This window comes from Mustela putorius, unplaced genomic scaffold (genome assembly GCF_011764305.1).
Source record: "Mustela putorius furo isolate JIRA1106 unplaced genomic scaffold, ASM1176430v1.1 tig00000738_pilon_pilon_pilon, whole genome shotgun sequence".
In the NCBI taxonomy this organism is placed as follows: Eukaryota; Metazoa; Chordata; class Mammalia; order Carnivora; family Mustelidae; genus Mustela; species Mustela putorius.
Genome location: NW_025421463.1, coordinates 8983856 through 9010368, shown reverse-complemented (window position 1 = coordinate 9010368; position 26513 = coordinate 8983856). Strand labels below are relative to the sequence as shown.

The 26513-nt window shown below is 57.4% G+C and overlaps 1 protein-coding gene across 2 annotated transcripts; it reads left to right on the top strand.

Moving 5' to 3' along the window:
• Window positions 1-796: 796 nt before the first annotated feature.
• Window positions 797-20991, top strand: MCM5 (minichromosome maintenance complex component 5). Of its 2 annotated transcripts, none has more exons than XM_045083955.1 (17): window positions 797-903; window positions 1117-1291; window positions 3132-3258; window positions 3339-3467; window positions 6361-6533; window positions 8403-8558; window positions 10249-10415; window positions 10757-10928; window positions 11879-11990; window positions 13328-13471; window positions 13833-13898; window positions 14124-14300; window positions 14936-15048; window positions 16203-16331; window positions 17313-17455; window positions 19306-19433; window positions 20613-20991. In XM_045083955.1, exons 2-17 carry the CDS (start codon window positions 1125-1127, stop codon window positions 20712-20714), a joined length of 2205 nt encoding a protein of 734 aa, XP_044939890.1. In that variant the 5' UTR covers window positions 797-903; window positions 1117-1124; the 3' UTR covers window positions 20715-20991. The 2 variants fall into 2 exon arrangements, with proteins under 2 accessions (XP_044939890.1, XP_044939889.1); XM_045083954.1 differs by having other exon boundaries at window positions 802-914.
• Window positions 20992-26513: the final 5522 nt, after the last annotated feature.

Sequence of the window (26513 nt, the reverse complement as noted above, 5' to 3'; positions counted from 1 at the left end):
ATTACTGTGAAAATTAAGTGTCAGATTCATTTTTTAAAAAATACACTGTAAAAATACACAAGTACATACTCCGCATGAGTATGTTTCCGTGACTGTGGCAAAGAGAATAAAAAGTTATTCCCAGTTGTTCCTCCGGGAGGGTGGGAAGGAAAAAGGGAAGAGATTACGCAGCCCTCCTTGCTGCTGGAGAACGCCAAGTTTTGCCAAATCTTCCGTTTTTCCAGCCGGGTTGGGTATCTGGTCGTGAATTTTCGCAAATTTTAAGCACTCTCAAGTAATGAGAAGTCTTCAACAACGAAAAAAGGTATCACTTTTTGAGTCTAAGGAAACATCCTGGAGTCCCACGGATGGGCCTGTTTCGGGGACAGCGGGGACAAATAAGCCCCGTGGGGACTTATTTCGGACCCATCCCCAGCGGTCGGAGGGTGTGTGACCCGGAGGGCTCGGCGCAGGGGGCAGCGGGCTTCCGCCGGGAGCAACGGGGCCCGGCTCTGCAGGCGGTCATTTTCTCGGAATACTTGTAAAAAGCCTCGAGGACAAGCCCTCGCAAGCGCTCGCCGCCCAGGAGGGAAGGCCGCCCCTCCGCCATCTTTGCATCCGCCCCGCGCGGAGCCCCGGCTCCCTCCCGAGTCGGAAGTTTCGCGCCAAATTGTCCGGCCTGCAAAATGGAGCCCGGAAGGAGGCCAGGGACGTGACGTCATGATCCCCGCAGCCAATCCGCTCCGGCGGCCGGCCTGGAAGGCGGTGCTCGCGGGCGCAGAGCGATCCAATCACTGGCTGCGGGACCCCCGGCGAGCCAATCGGGGCGCAGCGGCTGCGGCGCCCGAACGCGGCGTCTGGTTTTTCCCGCGAAACTTGGCGGCAGAGAGTGGAGCTGCTTCTCTACCGGGTCCCGGGAGTGCGGTAAGGGGGAGGTGAGACCGGCGGGTCTGCGAGGGGGTGGTGGGCTGGGAGTGTGCTGGCGTCCGCACTTGAGGGCGCGGCAGGGTGGGCAGGGTCTGTTGTGGTGGGGCCGGGGACCCCGAGCCCCGCGTTCGGAGCCGAGCCTCCGGGCACCTGAGCCCGGGCCGCGCGCCGCCGTCCCCGGTCCGCTTCAGCTGTTTGTGCCCGCGCCAGGCGCAGTCATGTCGGGCTTCGACGACCCCGGCATCTTCTACAGCGACAGCTTCGGGGGGGACACCGCGGCCGACGAGGGGCAGGCCCGCAAGTCGCAGCTGCAGAGGCGCTTCAAGGAGTTCCTGCGGCAGTACCGAGTGGGCACCGACCGCACCGGCTTCACCTTCAAATACAGGTGCGGGCTGGGGCGGCCGGAGGGTGGGCGTGCAGACCCGCCGGCGTGGAGCGCACCGACCCAGGGCGAACACGCGTCCGCACCCAGAGCCTTCTGCTGTCCTAGAGCAGGGATGGGGCCACGGGCCCAGAGAGGTGATGGGGCCTGTCCCAGGTGGGAGGATCCGGGTCCCAGCCGCACCCCTGTGACATTTGGGTTTTGTCCAGTTTATACCTGAAGTTAACGTTTGAGTGAGCATCTGTTGAGTGGGCCCCTTCCAACCACCTGGAACTTGTTGGGGGCCTTTGGTTCTTTATCTGGGACTGGCTGTTGACCTCCTTGTTGTTTTCCTGTGGTCTGCGTTTGTGGTGCCCCCTAGACTCAAGTTCTCTGTGTGTGCAAAAGGTGAAGGCGGTCGTCCGGAAATTTTTTTTTTTTTTTAAAGATTTTATTTATTTGACAGCCAGAGATCACAAGTAGGCAGAGAGGCAGGCAGAGAGAGAGGGAAGCAGGCTCCCTGTTGAGCAGAGAGCCCGATGGGGGCCGATCCCAGGACCCTGGGACCATGACCCGAGCGGAAAGCAGAGGCTTTAACCCACTGAGCCACCCAGGTCCCCAGTCGTCCGGATTTATTTCACTTAGGCGTTCGTTCCAATCTTGCCGCTTCTGCTGATGAGCCCCTGTCGTCCACCAGGCACCGTTCAGGTGCCGGCTACCCGCCAAACCTGCTTTTGGTCATTGTCTAACCCGTGGCATCACGCCAAATCCTGGTAGGCCCAGCCTCTATCCCTGGCACCTTAAAATGCATAGAAGGTGAATTTGTGGGTCTCTGTGGCTTGGGCGTGGCCAGTGATGAGCTGATCGACTTCCAAGTAACGGACTCCCTGTGTCATCAGTAAACGGATGCCAGCGGTTCTGCCTCCCATTTATTCATGTGCCCGCTGACATTGACCATGTGTGTGCCAGGCATTGTGCTAGGCATTGAGATAGGAAGATGAAAAGACTCCCTGCTGCTTGTTGTTCAGAAGCTCAAAGGTCAATGGGGGCAAGGCATGAAGGTCAAGAGATAGATTATAAGGTGACAGTTGCCTCAAAGGAGGAATGTAAAAGGGGAGTGAAGGAGGCTTCCAGAGGAGCCAAGATGACCCCCGGCTGAGAAAAGAGTTTCGGGTGTGGCATTGCCGACCGGAGCAGTTGAGTGTATGGGCGGAGAGGAATGGGTGGGCTTTTAGAGTAAGGTGCTTTCTGGTTCAGGGTGGCTGCTTCTTGTGGTTCTGGGCCATAAGGTCGGAAGGAATAAGATCTGAGATGAGGCTGCGGAGAGGGCTCTGCATAGCATAGGTCCGGGGTCCCTCAGTGTGTTTGGGGACAGTAGTCCCGTGGGATGCTCTGTAAACAAAGTCCCATCTGGGGGTTGATAAGACAGACACGGTCACTGCTATCTGTGGTCCCCCAAGTTTGAGCTTTGTTAGTGTCTGAGAGAAAGTAGAAGGCTCCGAAGGGTCCTGCAGGGAAAGAACCGAGTTTCCCAAACCAACCTGTGCACACAGCCCTGTCTTTAGTGTGGAGATCTCTCTCAGCATCTCGTGGGACTGTTGCCGTGGGGCTTTTGGGAAGACACCCCTCCAAAACGAGGGGTTTTTGGAGGACACCCTTCTGGGCAGTAGGGTGCCTCTGCAGGGTTACAGCATAGAGCTACGTGGACCTCCATGGGTGTTTGGGAAGAGGAAAGAGGAGCGCGGGGGGGGGGTGGTGGCCGTTGGTGATGGTGTGGGCGGATGTGGGTTGCATGTGTACCTCAGCCAGTGTTGATTTCCTCTGCTCTGCACCCCACCCCCATCCTGTCACCTGCCCATGCCAGGGATGAGCTCAAACGCCATTACAATCTGGGGGAGTACTGGGTCGAAGTGGAGATGGAGGACCTGGCCAGCTTTGACGAGGACCTGGCCGACTACTTGTACAAGCAGCCGGCTGAGCACTTGCAGCTGGTGAGTGCGACCCCATCCCTGAGTCCCCCAGGGCTGGTCCCGCTCTGGTGACCAAGAGTTGTCACCTTCCTCTTCTCTAGCTAGAGGAAGCTGCCAAGGAGGTGGCTGATGAGGTGACCCGGCCCCGGCCCGCAGGCGAGGAGGTGCTCCAGGACATTCAGGTCATGCTCAAGTCGGATGCCAGCCCGTCCAGCATTCGTAGTCTCAAGGTGGGTCCACTTAGAGACCGGTCGGAGGGTGACAGTGGCTGCTGCATGGTGTTTAGGAGCTTCGGACACAGGCAGACCAGAGTGCGAGCTGTGTGACCCTGAGCAGCTCGCTCGACCTCTCTGAGCCCGTTTCTTCCTTGGTATAATTAACCCATTGAACAAGTGAGCTCCTTCCGTGGGCAAGGCATTGAGTTGGGCCATGGAAAAACAATGTTGAACTAAACACCAAGCTCCTGTTCTTGTGAACTTTATATCCCTCCAGGAGGTGTGTGGGTTTGGGGGGGACCTTGAGTAAACCAGTGAATATCACCCATGATGGTTGTAGTTGATCGGAAGTGCAGTGGAAGATATCAGGTGGGTAGCCCTCTGGGAAAGACGGAGAAGGCTTTCTTGGTGGAGAGCCACCTGAGGGGGCAGACGGCGCGAAGATCATTCCCGGGAGGCTGAGTGTAGCCCATGCAAAGCCTGAGTGGTGAGTTGGGCATGGTACATTCAAGGCCATGTTGAAGGCCAGCCAATGTGGCTGAAGAGTGATAGGAAGCAGGAGGGGTTGGCAAAGTCAGTCGGTCATACAGGTGTTTATTTTCCTAAAGATTTTATTTATTCATTCAAGAGCGAGTACAAGGGAGCGTGAGTGTGGGAGGAGCAAGGGAGGGAGACCAGCACACTAGACTCCTCACTCGGCACGGAGCTCCGAGTGGGGCTTGATCATGACCTGAGCCTGAGCTGGAACCAAGTTATTCGTCCAACCGGCTGAGCCACCCAGGGGTACCCAGGGTGTTTATTTGTTTTAATTGACAAATACTGAAGGCTGCTTCGCTCCAGGAGCAGGGCTAGACCCTCACTATAACAAATGGGACTTGCTTTTCGTGGAGATTATGGTGGGAGAACCGGGTAAGGGAGGTTGAGAAGGCTTCAGGAGCCATGTATAGTCATGAAGAAAAGAGAACGAGGTACACATGACAGTGGCCGAGGAGGTGTGTGGTGGTGGGAATAGGCCTCCGGTGAAGTGATGTTGGAGTGAGTGTGAGAGATGCATCATCAGCTGCATGACAGCCCAAGGGAAGAGCATCCCAGGCTCAAGGAGAAAGCAGGTGCAAAGGCACTGAGGTGGGGATAATGGCATGCTTCATGGAATAAGATGAAGCCAGTGTGGCTGGACTCCAGTGAGCGTGAGGGGTGGGGGAAGGAAGGGGGAAGGAGGGAAGAGGCCAGAGGGTCAGGGCCTTTCCAGCCATGGGAAGGAACTTGGGTTCTGTAGGAGTCACAGTAGGAAAGCAGATGTTTAAGCAGAAGGGGCCAATTCCATTTGCAAACAGTCCCTCTGGCCCTCATGTAAAGAACTGATAAAATAGCACGAGAGTGGTGAGTGGGAAGTGCCGATGGTCAGGACGCTAGTGGTGGTCAAAGGGCTGTTGTCAGAATCTAGGGAAGTGACGCGCGTGCCGGTGCTCGGCGCGCTCTGCAGTGGGGCCCGGGTGTCACCCATTTAGCTAATGGCGCTTCCTCGTCACGCACTGCACCCAGAGGACCATACTCTGGTCTTTGCTTATGTCCCCACATCCTGCAGCTCCTTTGGAGCCCCTGTCAAGCTACCTTTGGCTCGCACGATGGCAGGTCTATTCCAGAAGCAGGCTGGTGGGCTCTGGAGCTTGTTAGCTTTTTCTCTTCCCAGCACCGGGGAGGGGCTCTGTGACGATGTTTGGAATCCAGCTCAGTGTCACGTGCTTGCCTCTCTGGGGACGTGGCATTGGGTCGGTTTTGTGGGTGCAGCTGTTTGATTAGGGAGCCAAGCCTCAGCTCCCCCAGGGACACACTTCCTACCCTCAGACTCGTTGGAGGACACAGTGAATGGCCTGTTTCAGCTGATGGGTTCCCCATGACTGGGGAAGAGTCCTTTCTAGAAGGACCATTTGTCAGGATGGCTTGGAGGGGCTGAGGCAACCACTGCCCTTTCCAGCTTGGGATTCTGGTGCCAGGACACCTGCAGCTTTGTAGCTTGTGCTCTAAAAAAACAAAACGCATGTTCTGTGGTGGCTCCAGCTCCGGGTCATGGCGGCGGGCCTGCCTGCCCTCACGTACCGCAGAGGGGCCCCGCCTCCTTCCTTCTCTGCCCACCATGTCCCAGGCTTTGGAGGGGGCGCCGGCATGAACCCATAGCCTGCCTGTCCTAGAGGAGCCACTGGGAACAGGAAGAAAGTGAGGAAAGGAACTTATTTATTTTTTTGTCTTATGGAAAATTATACTTGGAAATAGAACAGTGTAATGACTCTTACGTGTCTTTAGCTGGGTTTAGTTGTTAACCTTTTGCCTTATTTGCTGTTTCTCTTTTCTTTCTTCCTTCCCTTCCTCTTTCCCTCCCTTTCTTTCTCTCTTTCTCTCTCTCTCTCTCTTTTTTTTTTTTTTGGTAAAGCACTGTGTTTTAATTTTTTAAAACGATTTTATTTATTTTTGAGAGAGCGAGCGAGCACACGCCCAGGAAAGGGGGAAGGGGCAGAGGGAGAGGGAAGCAGACTCTCCCTATTGATTGCCGGAGCCTGACATGGGGCTTGATCCCAGGACTCCAAGATCATGACCTGAGCTGAAGTCAGATGCTTACCTGACTGAACTTTCCTGGGACCCTTGCTAAATTTTACATAAATTACAGAAGGGCCACTTTACCCCTAAATACTTTAGCATGCATTAGAAGAGGAGATTTTCTGGAAATGTGTTTCTTTTTTCTTTATTTAAGTAGGCTCCATGCCCACTGTGGGGCTTGAACTCGAGACCCTGAGATCGAGAGTCACATGTTCTACTGAGCTGACTGGGTGCCCCAGAAAAAGAGATTTTTACCATAATCCCCACTGTCCCTGTCTCCCTTGAACAAACCACGCTGTCGGTGGCTCTGTTGCAGTCGGACATGATGTCGCACCTGGTGAAGATCCCTGGTATTGTCATCTCGGCGACCGGGGTCCGCGCCAAGGCCACCCGCATCTCCATCCAGTGCCGGAGCTGCCGCAACACGCTCAGCAACATTGCCTTGCGCCCCGGCCTGGAGGGCTATGCCTTGCCTAGGAAGTGCAACACGTGAGTGGGCCTTGCCGGGCCCCGCGCCTGGTCAGGGGGGATGGGGTGGCTGGTGGGGGCGAGATGGGCAGGGGGAGTGCTGGCCTGCAGCTCAGGGCCTGCCTCGCGGGAGTGGCACAGCCCCGCACACAGGTGTCCTCTGCGTGCCCACCAGGCTGCTCAGACACCCTTTGTTGGGGAATCCAACAAAGGGGAGGAAAAAGCAGTGCAGGGGAATGAGTCTGCTGGAGTCTTCTAAGGCACACTGGCTTGCTGGGGCAGCTGGCCCAGGAAGAGGGCGCGCTCACGCATGGACAGTTGCCACTGACTGTGTGTGCGCTGTAGAGGCAGAGAGCAGATGGCCTCCGCCTCTACAGCCCAGCGTTTGCTCTCCGGCCCCTTGCAGGAAGCGATCTTCACCTTGACCTGAAGGGCCCGCCCCTTCTCTAAGGCTGCTCCTTGGCCTCTGCTGGTTCCCCTCAGCTTTCTGACCTAAATGTGGCAGGGCTTAGTTGTACTGCTTTTTTTCTCTACTCGTTCCCTGTGTGGTCTTGAACTTTAAATACAGTCCACGTGCAGAGGACACTCACATGTGTGTCTCCCCTGAACTCTCCAGGGTCAGATCCGGCTGCTGGCCAGATGCCCCTATGTAGGTGGCAGGCCCCCCCACACAGACCTGACCTCCATCCCACGCCCAGATCTGCCCTTCCGCCACCCCTCTCCTGTACCCCAGATGGAAGCACTGATTTTTCAGGTGCTCAGGCCCAAGTCCTTGGTCTCTAGAGTGTTTCCTCCTATTTCCGTCTAGAGAGCAGAGAAGTCATTTTGGCTCTGCTCCTGAGCTTGCACGTAGAGAATCACATTCTCTCTCACCACCTGGCATGGCTGCCTTGCTTCATGCTCTCCTGTCTCACCTGGAGCTGTGATCTCCCAAGCCCACCCTCGTCCCCCAGTCTGTTCTCTACATCACAGCTGGTGACACTTTGCCCTGCAGGTGACCTAATCATTTTCATGTCACCCAAAGTCAGACAGTGTCCGGGCCTGCACGGCCCTCCACGGTCCTCCTCCCTCTCTTTAGGCCCAGCCTCCCTCTGTTCCTGGGATCGTTGAGCACAGTGCTGGCACAGGGCCTTTGAATGTGCTATTTCCTCTGCCCTGAGCATTCTCCTCCTGACCTCTGCAGTCCTTGTTCTCAGTTCCATCAGCTTTCTCTTACGTCACTTTCCAGAAGTTCATCCCAGGTCCTCCATCTTACATTCGGTACACACATACCCGGTCACTCTTCCCCACCTGCCCGACAGCATGGGGCACCGCTCTCGTCCTGTCATGCAGCCATTTACCAGCTGGCTTTTTCAGTCTCCCTTGACAAGAACATGAGCTCTGTAAGAGCAGGGACTTTGGTTCCCTGCCGTGTCCCCGGCCCGTAGAACAGTGTCTGGCACATAGTGGGTGCTTTGCGGGAACTCAGCTATGGTCATTGAACCATGACTTGCTAACATGGAGGTAAAAAGAGGCTTGGACCCTGAGAATGGTCTCTAGGTGCCCAGAGCCTCACCAGGAGATCCTGGGATTTGAGTGGGGGTTTTGTAAGGTCGTTGGTGATTCAGTCTCTCTACCTGTGGGGACACTGAGACCCTCGTGGGGGTTGAGAGTGTGACTTGTCTGCATCCCATAAGTTAAGGGAGGAGCGCGGGCTGCAGCAGACCTCCCCCTTCCTGATCTGGTTCGTGGTCTCCCACAGAGCTGCGCTCCTTTTAAGGGTTTTGTCCAGCTTATTACAGAGAGCCTCAACTTGCCCCTGGCCAGATCTTGTCCCCAGCTCCTGGGATGGACTCTCTGGGCTTTGGGTTCTCCAGAGAGCTCTGGTGACCCTTTCTTCTCTCTGTACAGGGAGCAGGCCGGGCGCCCCAAGTGTCCACTGGACCCGTATTTTATCATGCCTGACAAGTGCAAGTGTGTGGATTTCCAGACCCTCAAGCTGCAGGAGCTGCCCGATGCCGTGCCTCACGGCGAGATGCCCAGACACATGCAGCTCTACTGCGACAGGTGAAGCAGGGGGTGCAGGGCGGGGCAGGTTTGGAGGTAGGGGTGGGGCTGGGTGTCTGTGGGAGCCAGTGGCCCTGGCTGAGGCACGGTGGGAGAAGAGGACGGCTTGTTGTGGAACACTTGTTCACTGGAACACACCAGTGCTTCCCATACGTTTCTGCTCCCTCGGTGGCCCTGGAATCTGCAAGGGCACGTAGCCCCCCGCTCTGCAGTTCCAGAACCCCCTGGCGCCCCTGCCCCACCCACGCCTTCTGATGACATCCTTCCTTGGATTTTGCGGAGTGGTTGGGAAGGAGGAGAGGTGCCCAGCTAGAGTCTGGTCCCCTTGCAGCCACCTGGGAGGAAGGCTTGGACTTGTGACCACGGTTCTGCACCTGGATGTGCATCCAGACCCTCACGCTGCGGGAGCTGCCGGATGCCGTGTATCCAGATGTTCTGGATGTGCAGAACATTTGCCGATGTTCTGTGCTGCATGTTTTTCTGAGGAGTGAATCCCTAGGTTTTGTTAACTTTGTCAGTGATGGTGGAAACTTGTAGGGATCCGACTGGAGCAAGTTAACGTGCGCAGGGGAAGGTTTGCTTTCGTTAGCAGTAAAATGGGCTTCATGACCGTCTTTAATCTCTAGATAGATTGCTGGAAATGGTAATTGGAAAATGCACATGTTTCATACAGGTCCTTAATAGGAATTAAGTGTTTGGTGTTTGTTAGGTTATTCTGCAAGTAGTCTAACCCAGCCTTATGGGAAGGGGCACCTGGGAGGCAGACTCCTGATTTCAGCTTAGGTCATGATCTTAGGGTTGTGAGATCAAGCCCCTGTCGGGCTCCACACTGGGCGTGGAGCCTGCTTAAGGTACTCTCTTCTCTTTCTCTAAAAAACAGAAGAGGAAAAAAAAAGTGCATGGGCAGGGGTGCCATAGAATCCTTTTGGGGCAGTGAGTGTGACAGTGATGCTCCTTTGTGGGGTGTGACTCTGGCACGTAAATCACATTTGGGTCTGTTTCCTCCCATGATCCCATGACACTTGAGCAGGTCCGATCATGTTATCACTGCCCTGCTACTTCTCCAATCTCAGAGAGGTGCAGTGACTTCTTTGAGGTCACACAGCTTCTAAGTGGCAGCGTGCAGACACGTGCATGCCCCAGTGTCCCCTCTGTGCCTCACTGGTTTTCACTGGAGCGACTTGGAGACTCCTTGTTTCATTGTCTTAGTTTTGCAAAGAGAATGTAGATGTCCAGAGGCAGGATGTGCCCAAGCTCGTGGAGCCCTGAAGATGCAGAAATGGGGGGAGGACCTTGCAGAGGCCGGAGGGCCTAAGGAGGACAAGGACACCCTTGGATACCCCTTGGATACCCCTTCCCCTGAGCTGGCCGAGAGGACCCCCGTGGCGAGTCTGGCAGCAGATGGGGATGGGGCTTCTGAAGGCTGGGGTGAGCTAGCACCGAACCTCCCCGGGGCCCTAGCCGGCAAAACAAAAGAGTTCTTGCGGGCAGGGAAGGGTCAGGCCAACTCCACGACCGGGCTACTCAGCACCATCCCGCAGGCAGCCGAGCCATGCGCACTTGGAGCGGGGCCCCAAGGGACGGAGAGATCTGGAGTATCAGTGCTAAGGTGGATCGTGAGGGCCACGGTGGGTGAGAAGGTCCCCACCAGGCTCTCATCTTTGTTTCTCTCTCCTCCCTGTCTCCCCAGGTACCTGTGTGACAAGGTCGTCCCTGGAAACAGGGTCACCATCATGGGCATCTACTCCATCAAGAAGTTTGGCCTGACCTCCAACAAGGGCCGGGACAGGGTGGGCGTGGGCATCCGGAGCGCCTACGTCCGTGTCTTGGGCATCCAGGTGGACACAGATGGCTCCGGTGAGTTTGGGCTTTGGGGCTCAGGCTGTGCTGTGTCCTGGGCCGAGCCCCTGCTGTCTCTCTCCAAGGTTTTGGTCAGGCCTCCTGGCCTCCCCGTCCCCCCTCTCTTGCCAGTGGTCCCCGAGCGTCTCTACGATCTGGCCCTCTAGTTCCTCACAGCCCCCTTTCCCTCTCTCACTGGACCACGAGCACAGGCCCACTCCTGGCAGGGAGATCTGGGCTCTGTCTCCCCAGGCTTATGCCATCTGGGCTCTGAGGCCCTGCCCTGTGGGGGCCCCTGACCAGCTGGCCAGGGTCTGCCTCACACAGCACTCATGCACCCTCCTTCCCTCCCCACCCAGGCCGCAGCTTTGCCGGGGCTGTGACCCCCCAGGAAGAGGAGGAGTTCCGGCGTCTGGCCGCCCTCCCCAATGTCTATGAAGTCATCTCCAAGAGCATCGCTCCATCCATCTTCGGGGGCACAGACATGAAGAAGGCCATCGCCTGTCTGCTGTTTGGGGGTTCCCGAAAGAGGTAGGGGCTCAGTCCCGCCAGATCTGGGGAGGGGAGAGTGACTTGGCCATAGGGGGATAGCCGCTGACGGTCAGGACTTGAATGTTCTCAATTTCCCGGGATCCTCAGCCTTGCGTGGTACTCCCAGGCCCCTTCCCCAGCTCCCAGGCTTGCTGTCACCTAATGGCTGATCCATGCTCTCCTACCCAGAGGGATCCCCTTAACCAAAGTAGAGGTAGGCTGGGCGGGGGAAGGAGGGGGTCCAGCAGGTGCAGTGGGGAGAGCTCTGAGCTGGGAGACTGGAGCCAGAGATGAAGTCTCTGCCACTTTTTCCTGTGTGGCCTTGGACAAGCGATACCACCTCTCTAAACCCAAGTTTCCATGGAACAGGGCAGATGAGAACCTGGCCCTTGCAGGACAGCACGTGTGCTCTTGAAACTAGGAAGTAGTAGAGCTAGGGAAGATAACATTACCAGCAGTTACCACTTAATGGGGCCCTCTTGCCAGCGCTTTCATGTGTCTGACACCTAGCCAGTTCTCACAGTCACCCTCAGAGGAAGCTCTGATTAAGCACGCTTTGGAGGTGAGGCAGGGGAGGCATGGAGAGTGAAAGGGACTTCCCGAGAGGCCCCATCAGTGGGGCCAGGATCCTGCCTGCCTAGTGCCTGTCGCACGTGCTGGGCGCCCCCCACCTTTCCTTTCCAGCCACCAGGGCGGTTTGATCAGACCCTTATCATGTGTGGCCGGGCCCTGAGTGCCCTACCCTTGACCATCCCTGGCCTGGAGCCAAGTTCTCTCCCTTGTTAACCACGGTTGAGGCTGGAAGGCACGGCTGTGACCAAGGGTCCCAGCCCAGAGCCCCCGCCTCCCCGAGGCTTACAGGCTCGCGATGCAGGTTGTGGGGCTGATTGCCAGCCTGCCCCGTGCCCAGCCTGAGTCCCAGCCTGGCCCACCTGCCTGTCCTCCCCCAGGCTCCCCGACGGACTCACCCGCCGAGGAGACATTAACCTGCTGATGCTTGGGGACCCAGGGACGGCCAAGTCGCAGCTGCTGAAGTTCGTGGAGAAGTGCTCTCCCATCGGGGTGAGTGCCTGGGACACGCCGCTCTGCTCGGCCGCCCTTTAGGAAGACAGGCTGCGGCCCGGCTACCTGGTCCCCCAGTCCTTGGTGGACCGGCTCACCAGGGCCTCTTCCGCATTCCTCTTGGCTGCAGGTCAGGATGGCACTGAGAGGAGGAAGGGGACCAGTGGGCGTGGGGCAGTTTGGGGCAGCAGGTAGACTGCAGCCTCAGAGGCAGCGTGGGCTTTGGGTCTCGGCCTGGCCAGTGGCTAGCTTGCGGACCTTGAGTGCGTTCCTCTGTCTTCTCCCTGAGACTCCGTTCATCCACCTGCTAAATGGTGATGTTGGTCCTCGTGCAACGATCAGGGGCCAGGCCCTGCTCGCAGCCCGCTGCGTAGACTTACTGACCTAATGCTGTGCTCGCTGTGCAGTGGGTGCTGGGACCCTTTTTAATAAAGGAGGAAACTGGGGTACAGGAAAGCTCCGTCTTGCCCAGGGTCCCACAGTGAGTATGTGCACGTGCAGGGATTTGACCCCAAGTGTGTGGTAGGTGGGGTCCTCTGTGCAGTGATCTGTGGGTCTGGGGACTCAGAGTGGGGTGAAGATGACCTGGCAGGAGGGGCTGTGTGTGGGGGAATATGGTCTGGGTGGGGATCAGAATGCCCGGTGTGCCGCAGTCACGTGCTAGAGACCCACGGGCGCTGCTCTGGGGGTCGCGGGGTGGTTTCCGGCTTCCCGGCAGCCCTGGTGAAAAACTAAAGGGAGCGGATGAAATTAATTTTAATATTTTATCTAAAGTGTTACAGTCTTAGCTTGTAACTTAATATAGAAAATACCACACTGCACTCTACCTTCTCTTTCGTTAAGTACTGACCTGGGAAGCGTGTGTGTTTTGCACTCACAGCCCATCTCACACTGGACTTGCCACGGTGGCAAGTTTGTGGCATGCGGCTCTGTACAAAGACGACAGGGGACTAGGGAGGGGCAAGTGTCCTCTTGGAGGCAAGAGTCCACAGCCCAGCCCTCAGGCCCCCCAGGAGTGTGGCATGCCTCTGCCTGGGGCCACAGTCTGCTCCTCTGTGAGCTGGTCCCATGAGTGCTGCTTCACAGGGCCGTGATGGGGCTCAGATGACCATGGACGTGGACGCCCCCTACCCTTTTGCCCTGGGGAGAGCCTCCAGGCCAGGCTGGTGCCCTGGGCCGCCTTCCCTCGCAAAGGGAGGCGCACGGGTTCTATTCCCGGCTCCACAGCCAGCTTGGATGTGTGCCTTGGGGCAGCCATATCAGTCTGGCCTCTTGACTCACTGGGGTTAGGGCAAGGAGCTGGAGCTGAGTCGTGTCCTATGTCCCCCCTGCCCCAGGTGTACACCTCTGGGAAAGGCAGCAGCGCAGCTGGCCTGACAGCCTCAGTGATGAGGGACCCCTCGTCACGGAACTTCATCATGGAAGGCGGAGCCATGGTCCTGGCCGACGGTGGGGTCGTTTGTATTGACGAGTTTGACAAGGTGGGTCTGACGGCGAGGTGGGGGCCGAAAGGTGGGTGCTCCTTGGGGTTGTGGGGCTGGAGGACTGGCCTCCTGGGCTGGGACCACAGGAAACACCTCTGACTTGGAGACCGGTATTCGGTCCTGGGCCTCTCACTAGAGGGAAGTGGTTGAGCCTCTGAGCCTCAGTTTCCCCACGTGGAGAGGGGAGAGGAGAGCCAAGCCCACATGGCTCATCGTCACCAGGGCAGTAGGCCGCCTGGTTCTTGCCGTGGACCAGACATAGAGTCGGGACTTAGGGCTGGTCGCTGCTGTAGTTTTCCTGCGGCCCTGCTCCCCTGCCCCTGCCCCTGGGCCTCACAGACGTCTCTGCCCCACACAGATGCGGGAAGACGACAGAGTGGCGATCCACGAGGCCATGGAGCAGCAGACCATCTCTATAGCCAAGGTGCGAGGCTGCCGTCCTGCCTGGCCCTTCCATGCCGGAGGGTGCTGCCTGGGGCTGCGATCAGGCTCCGGCCTCCGGCTGCCCTGAGCACCCCGGGCTGGGGCTCGTTTGCCTGTTTGCCCCAGTGTCTGCGGGCTGCCGCCGCCGGCCTGCGCGCATGTACGTGCGGGAGAGATGTGTGCCCGGCTTCTCATCTCGCTTGTCTGTGCCCCCACCCCCTCTCAGGCTGGGATCACCACCACCCTCAACTCACGCTGCTCCGTCCTGGCTGCCGCCAACTCGGTGTTCGGTCGCTGGGACGAGACGAAGGGGGAGGACAACATCGACTTTATGCCCACCATCTTGTCCCGCTTCGACATGATCTTCATTGTCAAGGACGAGCACAACGAGGAGAGGGATGTGGTACGTCCGGAACCAGCTGGGGCCGCGGGAGCCAGGCCCACGGCTCTGGGGGAAGGCAAACAAGGGGCTTGGCTTAAAGTCCTGCCTGGCCAGAGTCTTGCCTGTTAGTGGGCAGCTGGGGCTGGGGCGCGGTATCTGCGGCTTGCACGGAACGCTGGTCTAGGGGTCCTGCCTCCTGCCTGGGCTGTGCAGTCGGGGAAATTATTCTCTCCCTGGGCTCAACCCGTTGTATGTGACACAAGCGAGTTAGCCTTTGCAAGGGTTCGAACCCCAGCTCTGGTCGGGATGTCTCTGGAAGGAACGGAGCGGCTTGTGTAATGGGCAGGCCTGGAGGTCCGAGGCCCACCCAGATCCAGGGGCCGGTGTCACCAGAGCTCCCTTTCTGCCCCTCTGCTCTGCCCCCCTTGCTGGAGGCTTGTTCTCAGGCGGCTGCTGTCTTCACGGGGAGCAAACAAGGCCTTGGCCGCCGCGGGATTTTGTTGAATCAGTTCACCGCCCGCGAGGAAAGGGGGGCCGCCTCCTTTCCAGGAGTTCTGGCCCTGCCTGCTCCTCCCTCCCTGCCTGTGCAACTTCTGTGTGGGGATCAGGCTCGGGAGGGCCTGGGGGCTGACCCAGTGTCCCCTTGGCTCCACCAGATGCTGGCCAAACACGTCATCACTCTGCACGTGAGTGCACTGACCCAGACCCAGGCCGTGGAAGGTGAGGTTGACCTGGCCAAGCTGAAGAAGTTCATTGCCTACTGTCGAGCGTGAGTCCTGGACTTTGGCCCTGCGGGATTGGGGTGGCCCGGCTCTCCTGGGGGAGAGAACCCTGAAGCCCAGGCCTGCTTCTCACACAGGGGACCTGAGATGAGGCTCTTATTAGGATTTTAGCTCTGCTCCTTTCTGGCCTTGCACAGGTCACTCTGTGGTTCTTGGCCTCAGTTTCGCCATGGCTAAAACAGGGATGTAGGAGCTAGAAGGTCTTGCAGGCCCCCGGGACTGTCCCGTGCAGGGAGGCAGTGCAGTGTGGACGTTGTGGACGTGGGCTCTGGGTAATGTCCGCTCCCACCGTGTGACCTAGGGCAAGTCAGGGGACCTCTGAGCCTTGCATTCCTGGACTGGCACAGGCCTAGGTTTTCGTGGGGATTGCACAGAGGTTTGAGAGCTCGGCAGAGCCCTGCCCCGCTCAGGAAATGGTGGCTGCGACTTCTGGTCTGGCTTCTCTCACAGATTGTAACAGTGATTGTGCATGTAGTCCCCGTGCTGTGCTAGGCGTTCCTCTGAGCGTGTCCTGTGTAAATGAGCTTTCGCCCTGTCCCGAAGCCTTGGAGGTGCTATAGTTAACCTGTTCTTCAGGTGGGCCTGAGGCAGAGAAGTGGGGAAAAGAAAGGTTAAGTGACTCGTCCAGGGTCCTAAGTGAGCAGTAGCAGAGCCAGGATTTGAACCCAGGGACCTGGCTCCAGAGGCTGGGCTGTTAACTATGGTGCTGAGAACCTGTAGGTGCCCTCAGTTGGCTCTTGTTGGAGGTAAAACCTGAGGGCGGGGGACTCTTCGAGGGCCCCTCCAGTGGGAAGTGAGGCGCTGTAGTCAGGTGGGTCCTGAACTCACCCTCTCCTTGGGAGTGCTGAGCGGTGCAGCACGCAGCAGTCCTGGGTGCTCGTCTTGATTTTGAGGTCCTTATGGCCCCGTCGTCAGGGGCTTGGCCCCAGGTGTGTCTTGCCCCACCTTGATGCCAGGTGCTGGGTGGCCTTGGAGAGTCGCTCCCTCTTTCTGGCCTCGGTCTTTCCATCCTCAGGATGACGGTGGGATTAGGTGATCTAAGCATTCCCCTGAAGGAGTGACTGTCATGTGGTTGGGGAACATGGTGGGTGCCCCCTGAGTGCTTCCTGGCCTTATGACAGCAGCTCCCCACATCCTGCAGGAAGTGTGGCCCCCGGCTGTCGGCAGAGGCCGCAGAGAAGCTGAAGAACCGGTACATCATGATGCGGAGTGGAGCCCGTCAGCATGAGAGGGACCTCGACCGCCGCTCCAACATCCCCATCACCGTGCGGTGAGCGGCCGTGTGCAGCCCGGACCCAGCTGGGCCGGACGGGCCCCGGGTTACAAAGCAGGATGTGCCCAGCAAGCCTGGGGCCAGGGCCCCCATGCTAACTCCAGTGCAGGCCCATAAGATGGGCTGTGGGTCGGGAAGACTTTGGGGAGTATAAACAGTGGCCTCCCTGACTACATGTATTTCTTGGCTTGTTTTATGGCTGATAAAACCTGAAGCCCTGTTTTGTGAATTTTGTCTGGCTTCCCGCATTGCAGGGAAGCTTGAGGGTGAGGGGAAGTGTCCAGTCATGGAAGTTATGAGCCCTGGGTCCTACCTAGACTCTGGCCCATTGTGTGACTGCAGGGCAATTGCTTCTCTTGTCTGGACCTCAGTTGTCATATTTCTTCACTTCTTATTCTTGTGAGTTTACACAGAATATAGTGACTGGGGGTTGGGACCTACCTGGTAGGCTGCATCCTGCCTCTAGCGCTGATGAGTTAGAAGTGAATCGGGCTGTATGTGATGGAAAGCCCAAATAGAGTCAAGTAAGCAAAGGATGTTTGAGGGTAGGTGGTCCGGGACTGATGTGATGGCTTCTCAGGGTCATTGGCAACTCAGGCTTGTTTCCTAGTCCCAGATGGCTGCTGGAACTGCAGCCCTCACCTCTGTATTCCAGGTGACAGGCAAGGAAGGAGAAGAAGGGCCTATCTTTTCAGGTCATTTGCTGAAATCGCCACAAAACTTTGACCTTGGAACTTCTTGGCTACACCTTAGTCACCTAGACACATCTAAATGCAGGAGAGGCTGGGAAATGTCTTTTAGCTGGGTGCCATGTGCTAGAGTCAGAATTGGTTCCATTACCAAGGAGGAAGGGAAGATGGGTCATGGGGACCGCAGGCAGTCTCCCCCGTGGCCTTCCTACCCTGGGCAGACACCTCCCTGATGTGGCGCGGGTCGGGGCAGGGAGTGAACTGAGGCCGCCCCGTCGCTCCCGTGCAGGCAGCTGGAGGCCATCGTGCGCATCGCGGAGGCCCTCAGCAAGATGAAGCTGCAGCCCTTCGCCACGGAGGCCGACGTGGAGGAGGCTCTGCGGCTCTTCCAGGTGTCCACGCTGGACGCTGCCTTGTCCGGCACTCTGTCAGGTGAGCAGGCGCGGGCGAACAGGCTGAGGGTCCCGGGGGGGGCCGGGCAGCATCCTGGAGGCCTGGAGCGTTTGTTGCTTCTGTGCAGTTGCCCAGCGTCTCTGGGCTTCCTCTCGGCGGTCAGAGCCACCCCCCGGCCTCCCTTTTCTCCCCAAAGCCATTTCCTCCCAGAAGAGAAGCACAGTTTCTCTTCTACACCCTTGAACACAACCGACTTGACCCCGTCAGTTATTACGGACTGTGGTTTTGTCATTGCCGGAGAACACCAGCGCTCCTGCTTGTGTGCTCGCGAGCACTCCGAGCGCTTCCAAAGCTCTTTCCCTCCTTTGACTTCCGGCTGCCTTCCAGAAGCCAGCAGGGCACTTCGAAATGAGAAGGACACTCAGAGGCCTGTTCGTGGTGCCATTTGTTTAGCTAGAGTGCAGATCTCTCGACCCGCAGGCCAGTGTGGGTCAAACTGCTGTCAGTCCCACTGTCTGCCTCAGGCTCAGCCTTCCAACAGATTTTTCTGGAGCACCGACTGTGTGCCAGGCTCTCCTGGGATAGATTCCTCCCTTCACCCTGTGGGGTGTGGTATTTTCCAGACCCCATTCTAGGTATTGGGGTGTAAGAGGAAACCCATCTCCAAGTGTCTGCCTCGTCGTGGGCTTCTCATTCTGAATGGGGGGGAGAGACAACAAAGGCAGATCAGGTTCAGGCAGAAGTGGGGCTGGGGATTCTGGCAGGCCACATGTGTTGAGGACAGGATGCCTCCCCATCAGAGGGGTGGTCAACAGGCAGTGGTGTGAAATGAGGACATTGGTTCTGTTGGGGGGCGGCGGTGTAGAGAGCGCTCTGGGTCGAGGGAGGGCTCGGTGCCACGCCTCCAAGGAGACCGCAGGCTTGGCAGGTTCAAGGGCCAGTGTGGCCGGTACCTTGGGTGGTGGGAGGGACCCGCTCACCCCCAACCTCGTGTTGGTGAAGCCAGTCTCTGCCCTGGAGGGGATTTCTGTCTCTTGAGACATTCGGTAACGGAGAGTTCTCTGGGATGCTGACGCACAGAGGTCAGGTGTGATTTGGGACAGTGGAATTTTAGTTGGGCCTTGTAGGCTGTGTAGGAGTTTGCCTTGCAGACTGGAGCCTTGAAGTCCGTCCCAGTGGCTTCGCTGACCATGCCCAGCCGTCTTCTTAGCTAAAACCCAAGGCATCTGTAGGGTTTGGTTAGCAGGAGAGACTCGCCTTGTAGCAGTAGTTGGAATTCAGGAGCCTCCCGCTTGCCTGGGCTCCTTAGGGCACCGTGCAGATGTGGCCTCCTGGCCAGTCCCCCCTCCCCCCCGACCGTGTCACCAGTGGCTTCAGCTCTCTGAGATCTGCTTCTTCTGGAACTTTGTCCCTGCTGCCTGACCAGCCAGAGTGGGTCCACATGTTACTAGTGTTCTCACAAAGTCAGATCCTATCTCTCCGCAGAGCCCTCCACTGGCTGCTCCCCCAGAATCAAACCCAAACCCATACTGTGACCTAGGGATCGGAGCTGACCCCTGGTCCCTAGTCTGGCCACGTCGCCAGCCCCTGGGTGGATTTCAAATGAAGTCGGGTTTCTACCTCCGTGCTTTGCGCCTGCTGTTCCCTCTGCCCTCTGCACAGGTGTGCCTCGCGCCCTGGCTTCAGGGCTCTTACGAGCTGTCTGCTCAGGCCTGCGCAGTCCCCCACATGCTGCTCCCTTCTTCAAGGTGTTTCTTCTTTTTGTTGACGTTTTCTTCTGAGCCATCTTTCTTGGCTCAGGGGCCTTGTCTCTCCAGGCGTCCGTCCCGCCACGGGCCGACCGAGATCCCTGGCACCCCGTTCGCACCCGTTCCTCCCTCTGTCCACAGGGGTGGAGGGCTTCACCAGCCAGGAGGACCAGGAGATGCTGAGCCGAGTCGAGAAGCAGCTTAAGCGCCGCTTTGCCATCGGCTCCCAGGTGTCCGAGCACAGCATCATCCAGGACTTCACCAAGCAGGTGGGCCTGCCAGGGGGCCTGGGGGCTGGGCTCGGGTTGGGGGGTGGGGTGTCTCCTGCTGGCTCCTGGTGCCTGCTTCCCACCTAACCAACAGCCATGTCCTGTGGCTCAACACACAAGCCTGAGTTGGGGATGGGGCGGCTGTCCTTGTCCTGGACCTGTCCCTGTCATTTGTCCTCTAGGGACCGCTTCAGTCTGGGGAGCGCGCAGTTCTCTGTCCCATTAGGGTTGGGGACAGGGTGCTGGTGTCCACAGCCAGGCTCCCCCAGCCCTTCCCATCAAGCCCTTCCCCGCTTGCCTGGCTTTTTTTTTTTTTTTTAATTGTTGAAGTGACTATTTATTTATTTATTTTAAAGATTTTATTTATTTATTTGACAGACAGAGATCACAAGTAGGCAGAGAGGCAGGCAGAGAGGGGGGGAGGCAGGCTCCCTGCTGAGCAGAGAGCCCAATGCGGGGCTCGATCCCAGGACCCTGGGATCATGACCTGAGCCGAAGGCAGAGGCTTTAACCCACTGAGCCACCCAGGCCCCCCCACTGCCTGGCCTTTATGGGCATGGGGCGGGGGCAGAGCCCAGATGGGGAGCTGTCCTGCTCCTGGAGGACAGTGCTCTTGGCCACAGAGAGAGGACTGGGGCTTTCTAGATGCTATGGAGAACTTGCGGTCTCAAAAACCACAGGGACAGCCCACCAGTTTCTGGGTTTCGCTCCTCTTCACGGACGTCATCTTGCTGCAGTCTTTAGTTTCATGCAGTAGGTGGGACCGCACCCATTCTGTAGGCCGGCAGACTGAGGCTTACAGAAGTTCAGAGCATCAGGAGCTTGGGTTCTGGAGTCCGGTGGACTCCGATGAAGTCCCAGCTCTGCCACTTACTTGCTGTGTGACTTGGAGCGAGTGACTTCGCCTCTCTGGGCTTCAGCTCCTCCCCTGTAACACGGGAGTCCTCTCTGTATCAGCCGCACGGGAAAGACGGGAGTTCATGTACACAGCAGTGCCTGGCGTACTGTGGGGGCTGAGGATGTGTGATCTCTTAGGAGCCACGGAGACGGATGTGAAGGCCTCTTCTAAGCCCTGTTCTCTGGGAGCAGGGAGGGTAGGAGGGCCCAGCGGGTGAGCCGGTGGGGTGTTTGGGGGTCCCCTGGGGAGACTCGCTCCTACATCTGGCCTCCTGTCCACAGAAATACCCGGAGCACGCCATCCACAAAGTCCTGCAGCTCATGTTGCGGCGCGGCGAGATCCAGCATCGCCTGCAGCGCAAGGTCCTCTACCGCCTCAAGTGAGCCCTCGCCGCCCCGTGGACGTCCCCGGGCCTCCTGCGTGTCCCCTACCAGCCCCAAGTGCTGCCCCTCAACACCCCCCAGCAGCACCCCTCCCCAGCGGTGCTGTCCTGTCTCCCCGCCCCGACATGGACTGTCCCGCGCTCTGCCCCGCGGGCGTGCAGCGCCCCCTACACAGTTGCCTTCCTGCCTCCCTGCCTCTGGGCGTCTGCTTCTGGGGCAGGGCCAGGACAGGTGCTTTGGAAGATTCTGAAAGTAATAAAGCCATGGTATGCGCGCACGCTGTGGGCTCTGCGCCGGGGAGCCTGTGGCCGCCGCCGTCGTGCTGTCCCTGCGGAGTGGGTGTGGGGGCAGGACCAGCCTTGCGGCCGGCCCCAATGGGTTTCCCACCCGCGAGGTGACTGTGTTCTCTCGAGCTGGTCTGTAGGACCGCTGTGGCCCATTTCTCAGACCTGGCAGTAGTGATGATGCCCGTGGACCAGGCCTGCGTGGAAATGCCCCGGAGAGCGGGGACCGTGGGCGGCCTCGGCTGTGGCGCAGCGGGCGGGCAGGGGCGTGCATTCACCCCGGGCTGGCTGGTTCACCCTCAGTTTCCCCTTCTGTAAAGGGACAACTCCCCTGCTTTGCAGGGCTGTGTTTAGCGTTGAGTGGTGGCAGAGTGCCCTGGAAGGACAGGGCCGTGTGGTGAGACTCCCGTGGCATTTGGGATTTGGGGACCTGTTCCCCCCCCACCAGGCCTTAGAGCGAAGTCGCTCAGAATGAAGGTTCCGGGATTCTGTGGACTGGTTGGTTTGCTCCTGGCAGGCCACCCACAGCTGTGTGGCCTTGGTTCTGGCACTAGGCTTCTCTGCGCCTGAGGATATGCCTTCATTTGTTTTGCCTTTTTTTTTCCCCCTCGGGTCTTGTTAACATCTGTCACCACATGTTTTTTTTTTTTCTCTTGTGATGGGAACTTTTAAATTTCTCTTAGCAGCTTTCCAGTATTTAGTAGGGTACCATGAACCATACTCCCCACAAGGGGCATTAGTCCCCACAGCTGACGTATTCTATAGCACGTGTGCCCCTGTCACCCCTTCTCCCGTGTCGCCCACTCCCCACCCCACTTCTGGCAGCCGTCCTTGTGTTGTCTGTGTCTGTGGAGGGGTTTTTCTTTTTCTCTCCTTTTAAAGAAATTCCATATGTAAGTGAGATTATGTGGTATTTTTCTTTCTCTGATCTATTTCATTTTTTTAAAATTGTATTTATTCATTTGAGAGAATGAGAGCTTAGTGGGGGAGGGTCCGCAAGAGGGAGAAGGAGGCTCCCCGCTGAGCAGGGAGGCCCACATGGGGCTCGATCCCAGGACCGAGGGACCATGACCTAATCCAAAGGCAGAGGCTTAACTCACTGAGCCACACAGGTGCCCCTATTTTACCTAATAGGGTACACCAATATGAGGGTAGAATTCATAAAATTAAAGTCAGTGAAATGAAACACTTGATATTTAAGGTGCATTTAGAAATACAGAACCTCAAGCAAAACAAGAGTATTCAAATGTATTAAAAATTCTATTCTAATAAATTATAAGCAGACGAAGTATTTATAAATAACCACCATGTAAAAATGAAGCCAGCCGTGACCTCAGCCTCGGCTGTGTGATCCTCTTCCAAACGCAAGCCTGAAACCCGGACGCAGGAGTGCGGTCCCTGTTGTCACAAGAGTGTGTGTGAGGCAATTTCCATCTGCTTCAGGCTCTTTCCGACTCCCCGGTTCCAGGAAATGGAGAGATGAGAGGAGCTAAATCAGTTTTCCTCCGATGCACTCATATGCTCCAAGCCCTTTCTTCTCTGGTAATTTGGAGAACTTCCGAGCAGCTCTTGGTCGCCGTCTTCCTGCGAGCGCTGCCGGCGCTTCCGGGCCCTCTGCCCCTTTCATCTCCCGCAGGTGCCGACGCGGGCGGCGGCCGTGTCCGCTGCAGAGCCGGGCCTTCTGTTCCTCTCTTCGGGGGTGCTGGGGGGAGAGGAAGCTTTAACCCCCCAGCGGGCGCTAGCGTCTCTGGACAGTGGAGAGGGATCTTTGTCCGGGGAGTGTGTTCTCCTGGGATCTCACCTGTGATGGTTCGTGCCCCACCCGCGGAGACTGCAGAATGGTGGCTCTGTCATCCCACATTTGTCAGCTGGGTGGCACTGAACCTGCAGTTGCAGGTGTGGGTCCTGCGGTCACCTCCATTTTACAGATGGGGAAACTGAGGCTCGGAGAGGCACGTGTCACCACGAGTGGAGGGCAGGGTCCGGATTCAAACCCGCTTGTGCTGTGAACCCCCAGGCTACTGTGCCTCTTGCATGACACCCTCACCAGGCAGGCGCTGTGCTCTGGCTGAGCGGGCTGCTGGGTGGACGCGGACCTGGCCTGGGAGGAGGTGTTGGGCCAGCAGGAAGACTGCCCTGGCCCTGTCCCCGTCCCCCAGGTGGCTGGTACTGTTGGCAGGCCCGGGGAGGCACTTGCTTGGCTCTCACAGGAGAGCCCCTCACTCCAAGCCCACCACACACTGCTCTGTGGACACGGTCCTCTGGGACAGGCACCTTCATCTCCCTGTCTGGCTTCCCTTTTCTCATCCATGGAAAGGGGGTGCCAGTAGTCCTCCCCAACCCCCCTAGGAGGGCCCAAGACTTAGTGGAGGTGGCAGATGTCCCATCAGCCCCTTCAGCCCCGGGCGCAGCCGCTCTAGGAACGCTGCGCTCGTCTCCCTCTGCCTTCCTGCCGTTCACCTTTCCTGCCCAGGTGACCCCAGGCCTCTCCAGGCGCCCCTGCCCCCCACCCGACCCCGGGCTTCTGTGGCCCTCGAATCTCCTGTCCCTGCTAAGGGGGCTCCCCTGTCCCCTCCATCTCCATGAGGGGAGATAAGATGGGCTTGTTTCTGCCTGTTGGTTTGGACACTGAACACGTTTTAAGGAACCGGTGTATTTATTTATTTATTATTTTTTTAAAGATTTTACTTATTTGACAGAGAGAGATCACAAGTAGGCAGAGAGGCAGGCAGAGAGAGAGGAGGAAGCAGGCTCCCTGCTGAGCAGAGAGACTGATGCGGGGCTCGATCCCAGGACCCTGAAATCATGACCCGAGCCGAAGGCAGAGGCTTTAACCCACTGAGCCACCCAGGCGCCCTGGAACTGATGTATTTAAAAAGCCAGTATTATAAAGGAAGGTGTGTGAGGCTGATGCCAGTCTGGGTTTTTACTCATTGGAAACAGACGGCCCACACTTGAAGCGGGTTCTCTCTGAGAAGTGCTTGCAGGGAGCTGTCCAGACCCCATTCTCTTGTGTGTAAGAAACAAAACCACAAAAAACCCTGAGTTTAAAAGATGGAGAAGACAAGCATTCCAAATGTCAGCTCCTTAAAGAGGACGTTTTTATACGTTGGGGTGTCGTGACAACTATTTTTCATATATATCTGAGCATGAATATAAAAGTTGTAGATTTATTTGACAACAACTGATGTCAATGGAAGCTTCGAGTCTCGATGAGCAGAAGTGGACGTTTCCCAGCTACTAGTATGTTAAGGCCAAAGGGTAGGTCATGATGATTTCGAATACAGCTTTTGGGAATGTGCAGTTCAAAAATAAGCTCTTTTCACTGGAAACATGAGGCAGGCAAACACAGTAGTTAGGAGCATCCCCTCCGAGCCAGATGGCCTGGGTTCAGGTCCCAGCCGGCCACTCTTCCAGCTCAGGCCCCGGGGCCGCTCCCTCCACTTTTGCGGCTTCATTTCCTGCCCTGGAAAATGGGCATCCCAGGGCCCATCTCATCAGGAGGGATGCGACGGGGGGACACGGGTTAATGTTTATAAAGCACATGGCATGCTGGGTACACCGTGTTCCAAGTGAGCGCTCATGCTGAAAACGCTGTGTCGGCATTTCAGAGCGGGCTCGGAACTCTGGGTGCCTGTTTCTGTTGTGTCAGGAAAGCAGGCTCGTGTGCGGGGTGTGGCGGGCTCCAGGACCAGGGGACCAGCTACCTCGACTGGGCATTTACAATATCCTGGTACAGAGCATCGGTGGGCAAAGGTATTTGGAAACCTTCGCCAGAGGCAATTTATGACACCCCCCCCCCCAACCACCACCATTTTCAGAGTCATTAGAGCTGTTTTAGTGGGAAACGAGTTGGCTGGGAGTAGTAACTGGTAACCTACCAGAATTCAGCAACAGGCCGCTTTGGATGAGGCTGCCATGGGCCCTTTGGGTTGGGGGGGGGGTGTCCCCCGCTCGGGCTGCCATAGCCAAGTACTCGGGACTCGGGGGATTCAGCAGCAGACCTTCCTGTCCTTCCAGTTCTGGATGGTTTCCCCCCAGGCCTCTCTTCCAGGATCTTCACACCATCATTGTTCTGTGTGTGTCCAGATCCCTCCTTGAAAGGACAGAAAAATACTGGATCAGGGTCTGTCCCAACAACCCTCATTTTAACAAAATCCTTTCGTCTTCTCTCTTTCTTTCTCTCCCCTCCCTTCCTGCCTGCCTTCCTTCCTTGATGATTTTATTTATTTATTTGACAGAGAGAAACATAGCGAGAGAGGGAACATATGCAGGGGGAATGGGAGAGGGAGAAGCAGGCTTCCCGCTGAGCAGGGACCCCCCCCCCCCCACCGAGCCACGCAGGTGTCCTCTACATAACTTCCCTAAAGGACTTGCTCCAGGGGTGCCTGGGTGGCTTCGTGGGTTAAGCCTCTGCCTTCGGCTCAGGTCATAATCTCAGGGTCCTGGGATCAAGTCCCGCATCGGGCTCTCTGCTCAGCAGGGAGCCTGCTTCCCCCTCTCTGCCTGCCTCTGCCTACTTGTGATCTCTCTGTTAAATAAAGAAAATATTTATACGTACATACGGGGTTTGCTCCAAACAGAGTGAAATTTTGAGGTCCAGAGGTCCTGGAGGTTGAGGCTTCTTAGGTGGGGGATTCTCAGGTGGGGGTCACCACTGCGCCCACCACAAAGGGGATGTGAGTTGGGGGAGGGAGAGGAAGACGGTCCCTTTCGCCTGCAGTGCCTTCTTATGGATGCTGGGTGGGACACGGTGGGATGGGGCCAGGGGGGGTGCCTCCTGGGTGGTCCCCAGCCTTCTTCCTTCAAGAGGGATGGGAGAAGAGGAGATTGCCGACAGAGGGAGCTCTGTGGCCTTGTGTTCAAGGGTGAGCCAAGTCCCCTGTAACTATTACAGCACAAGGCACTCAGGGAGGGGGCCTTAGAGACCAGGATGAAGGGCTTGCTAGAAACTGATTTCATGCGGGTGCCAGGGCCTTCTAGGACTTTCCTTTGCCCTGGGCTGCCAGTTCACTGGCAGATTGAGTCGAGTTCCCACTCAGTGCTCAGCAGACAGACAGACAGATGGATGGTAACGGGCTGCCCTTCCTGAGCACTACCGTGTGTGAGGCACGAGTACAGCCTCCGATTTCCTCCTTCCCTAAGACCGAGCTAGTGGTTTATTACCGTCATGTTAGCGATGAGGAAGCTGAGCACAGAGGCTTTAGTACCATCGCAAGGTCACACAGCAAATGAATGGTGGGGTGGGGTCAGGGAAAGGACTCGGACTCTCAGGAGCAAATGAGCCTTCTGGGAGGGGCGTGAGCGCAAATGCATCAGGCAGAGGCTGAGAGTCTGGTGGTGTGTCTGCCTGCCGTCATGTCTGAAGTTCACACCTCTCCCTCCACCGGGGACCTTTGCTGGGGTCTGTTCTCAGGTCCCTGCACTCTGGGGAAGACTGTGTCCTGGCTTTCAGCTTTGTTTGGGGGGTATAGGCAGGGTGTGTGGCCCCCGGGCCCAGGAGAACCTCACACTG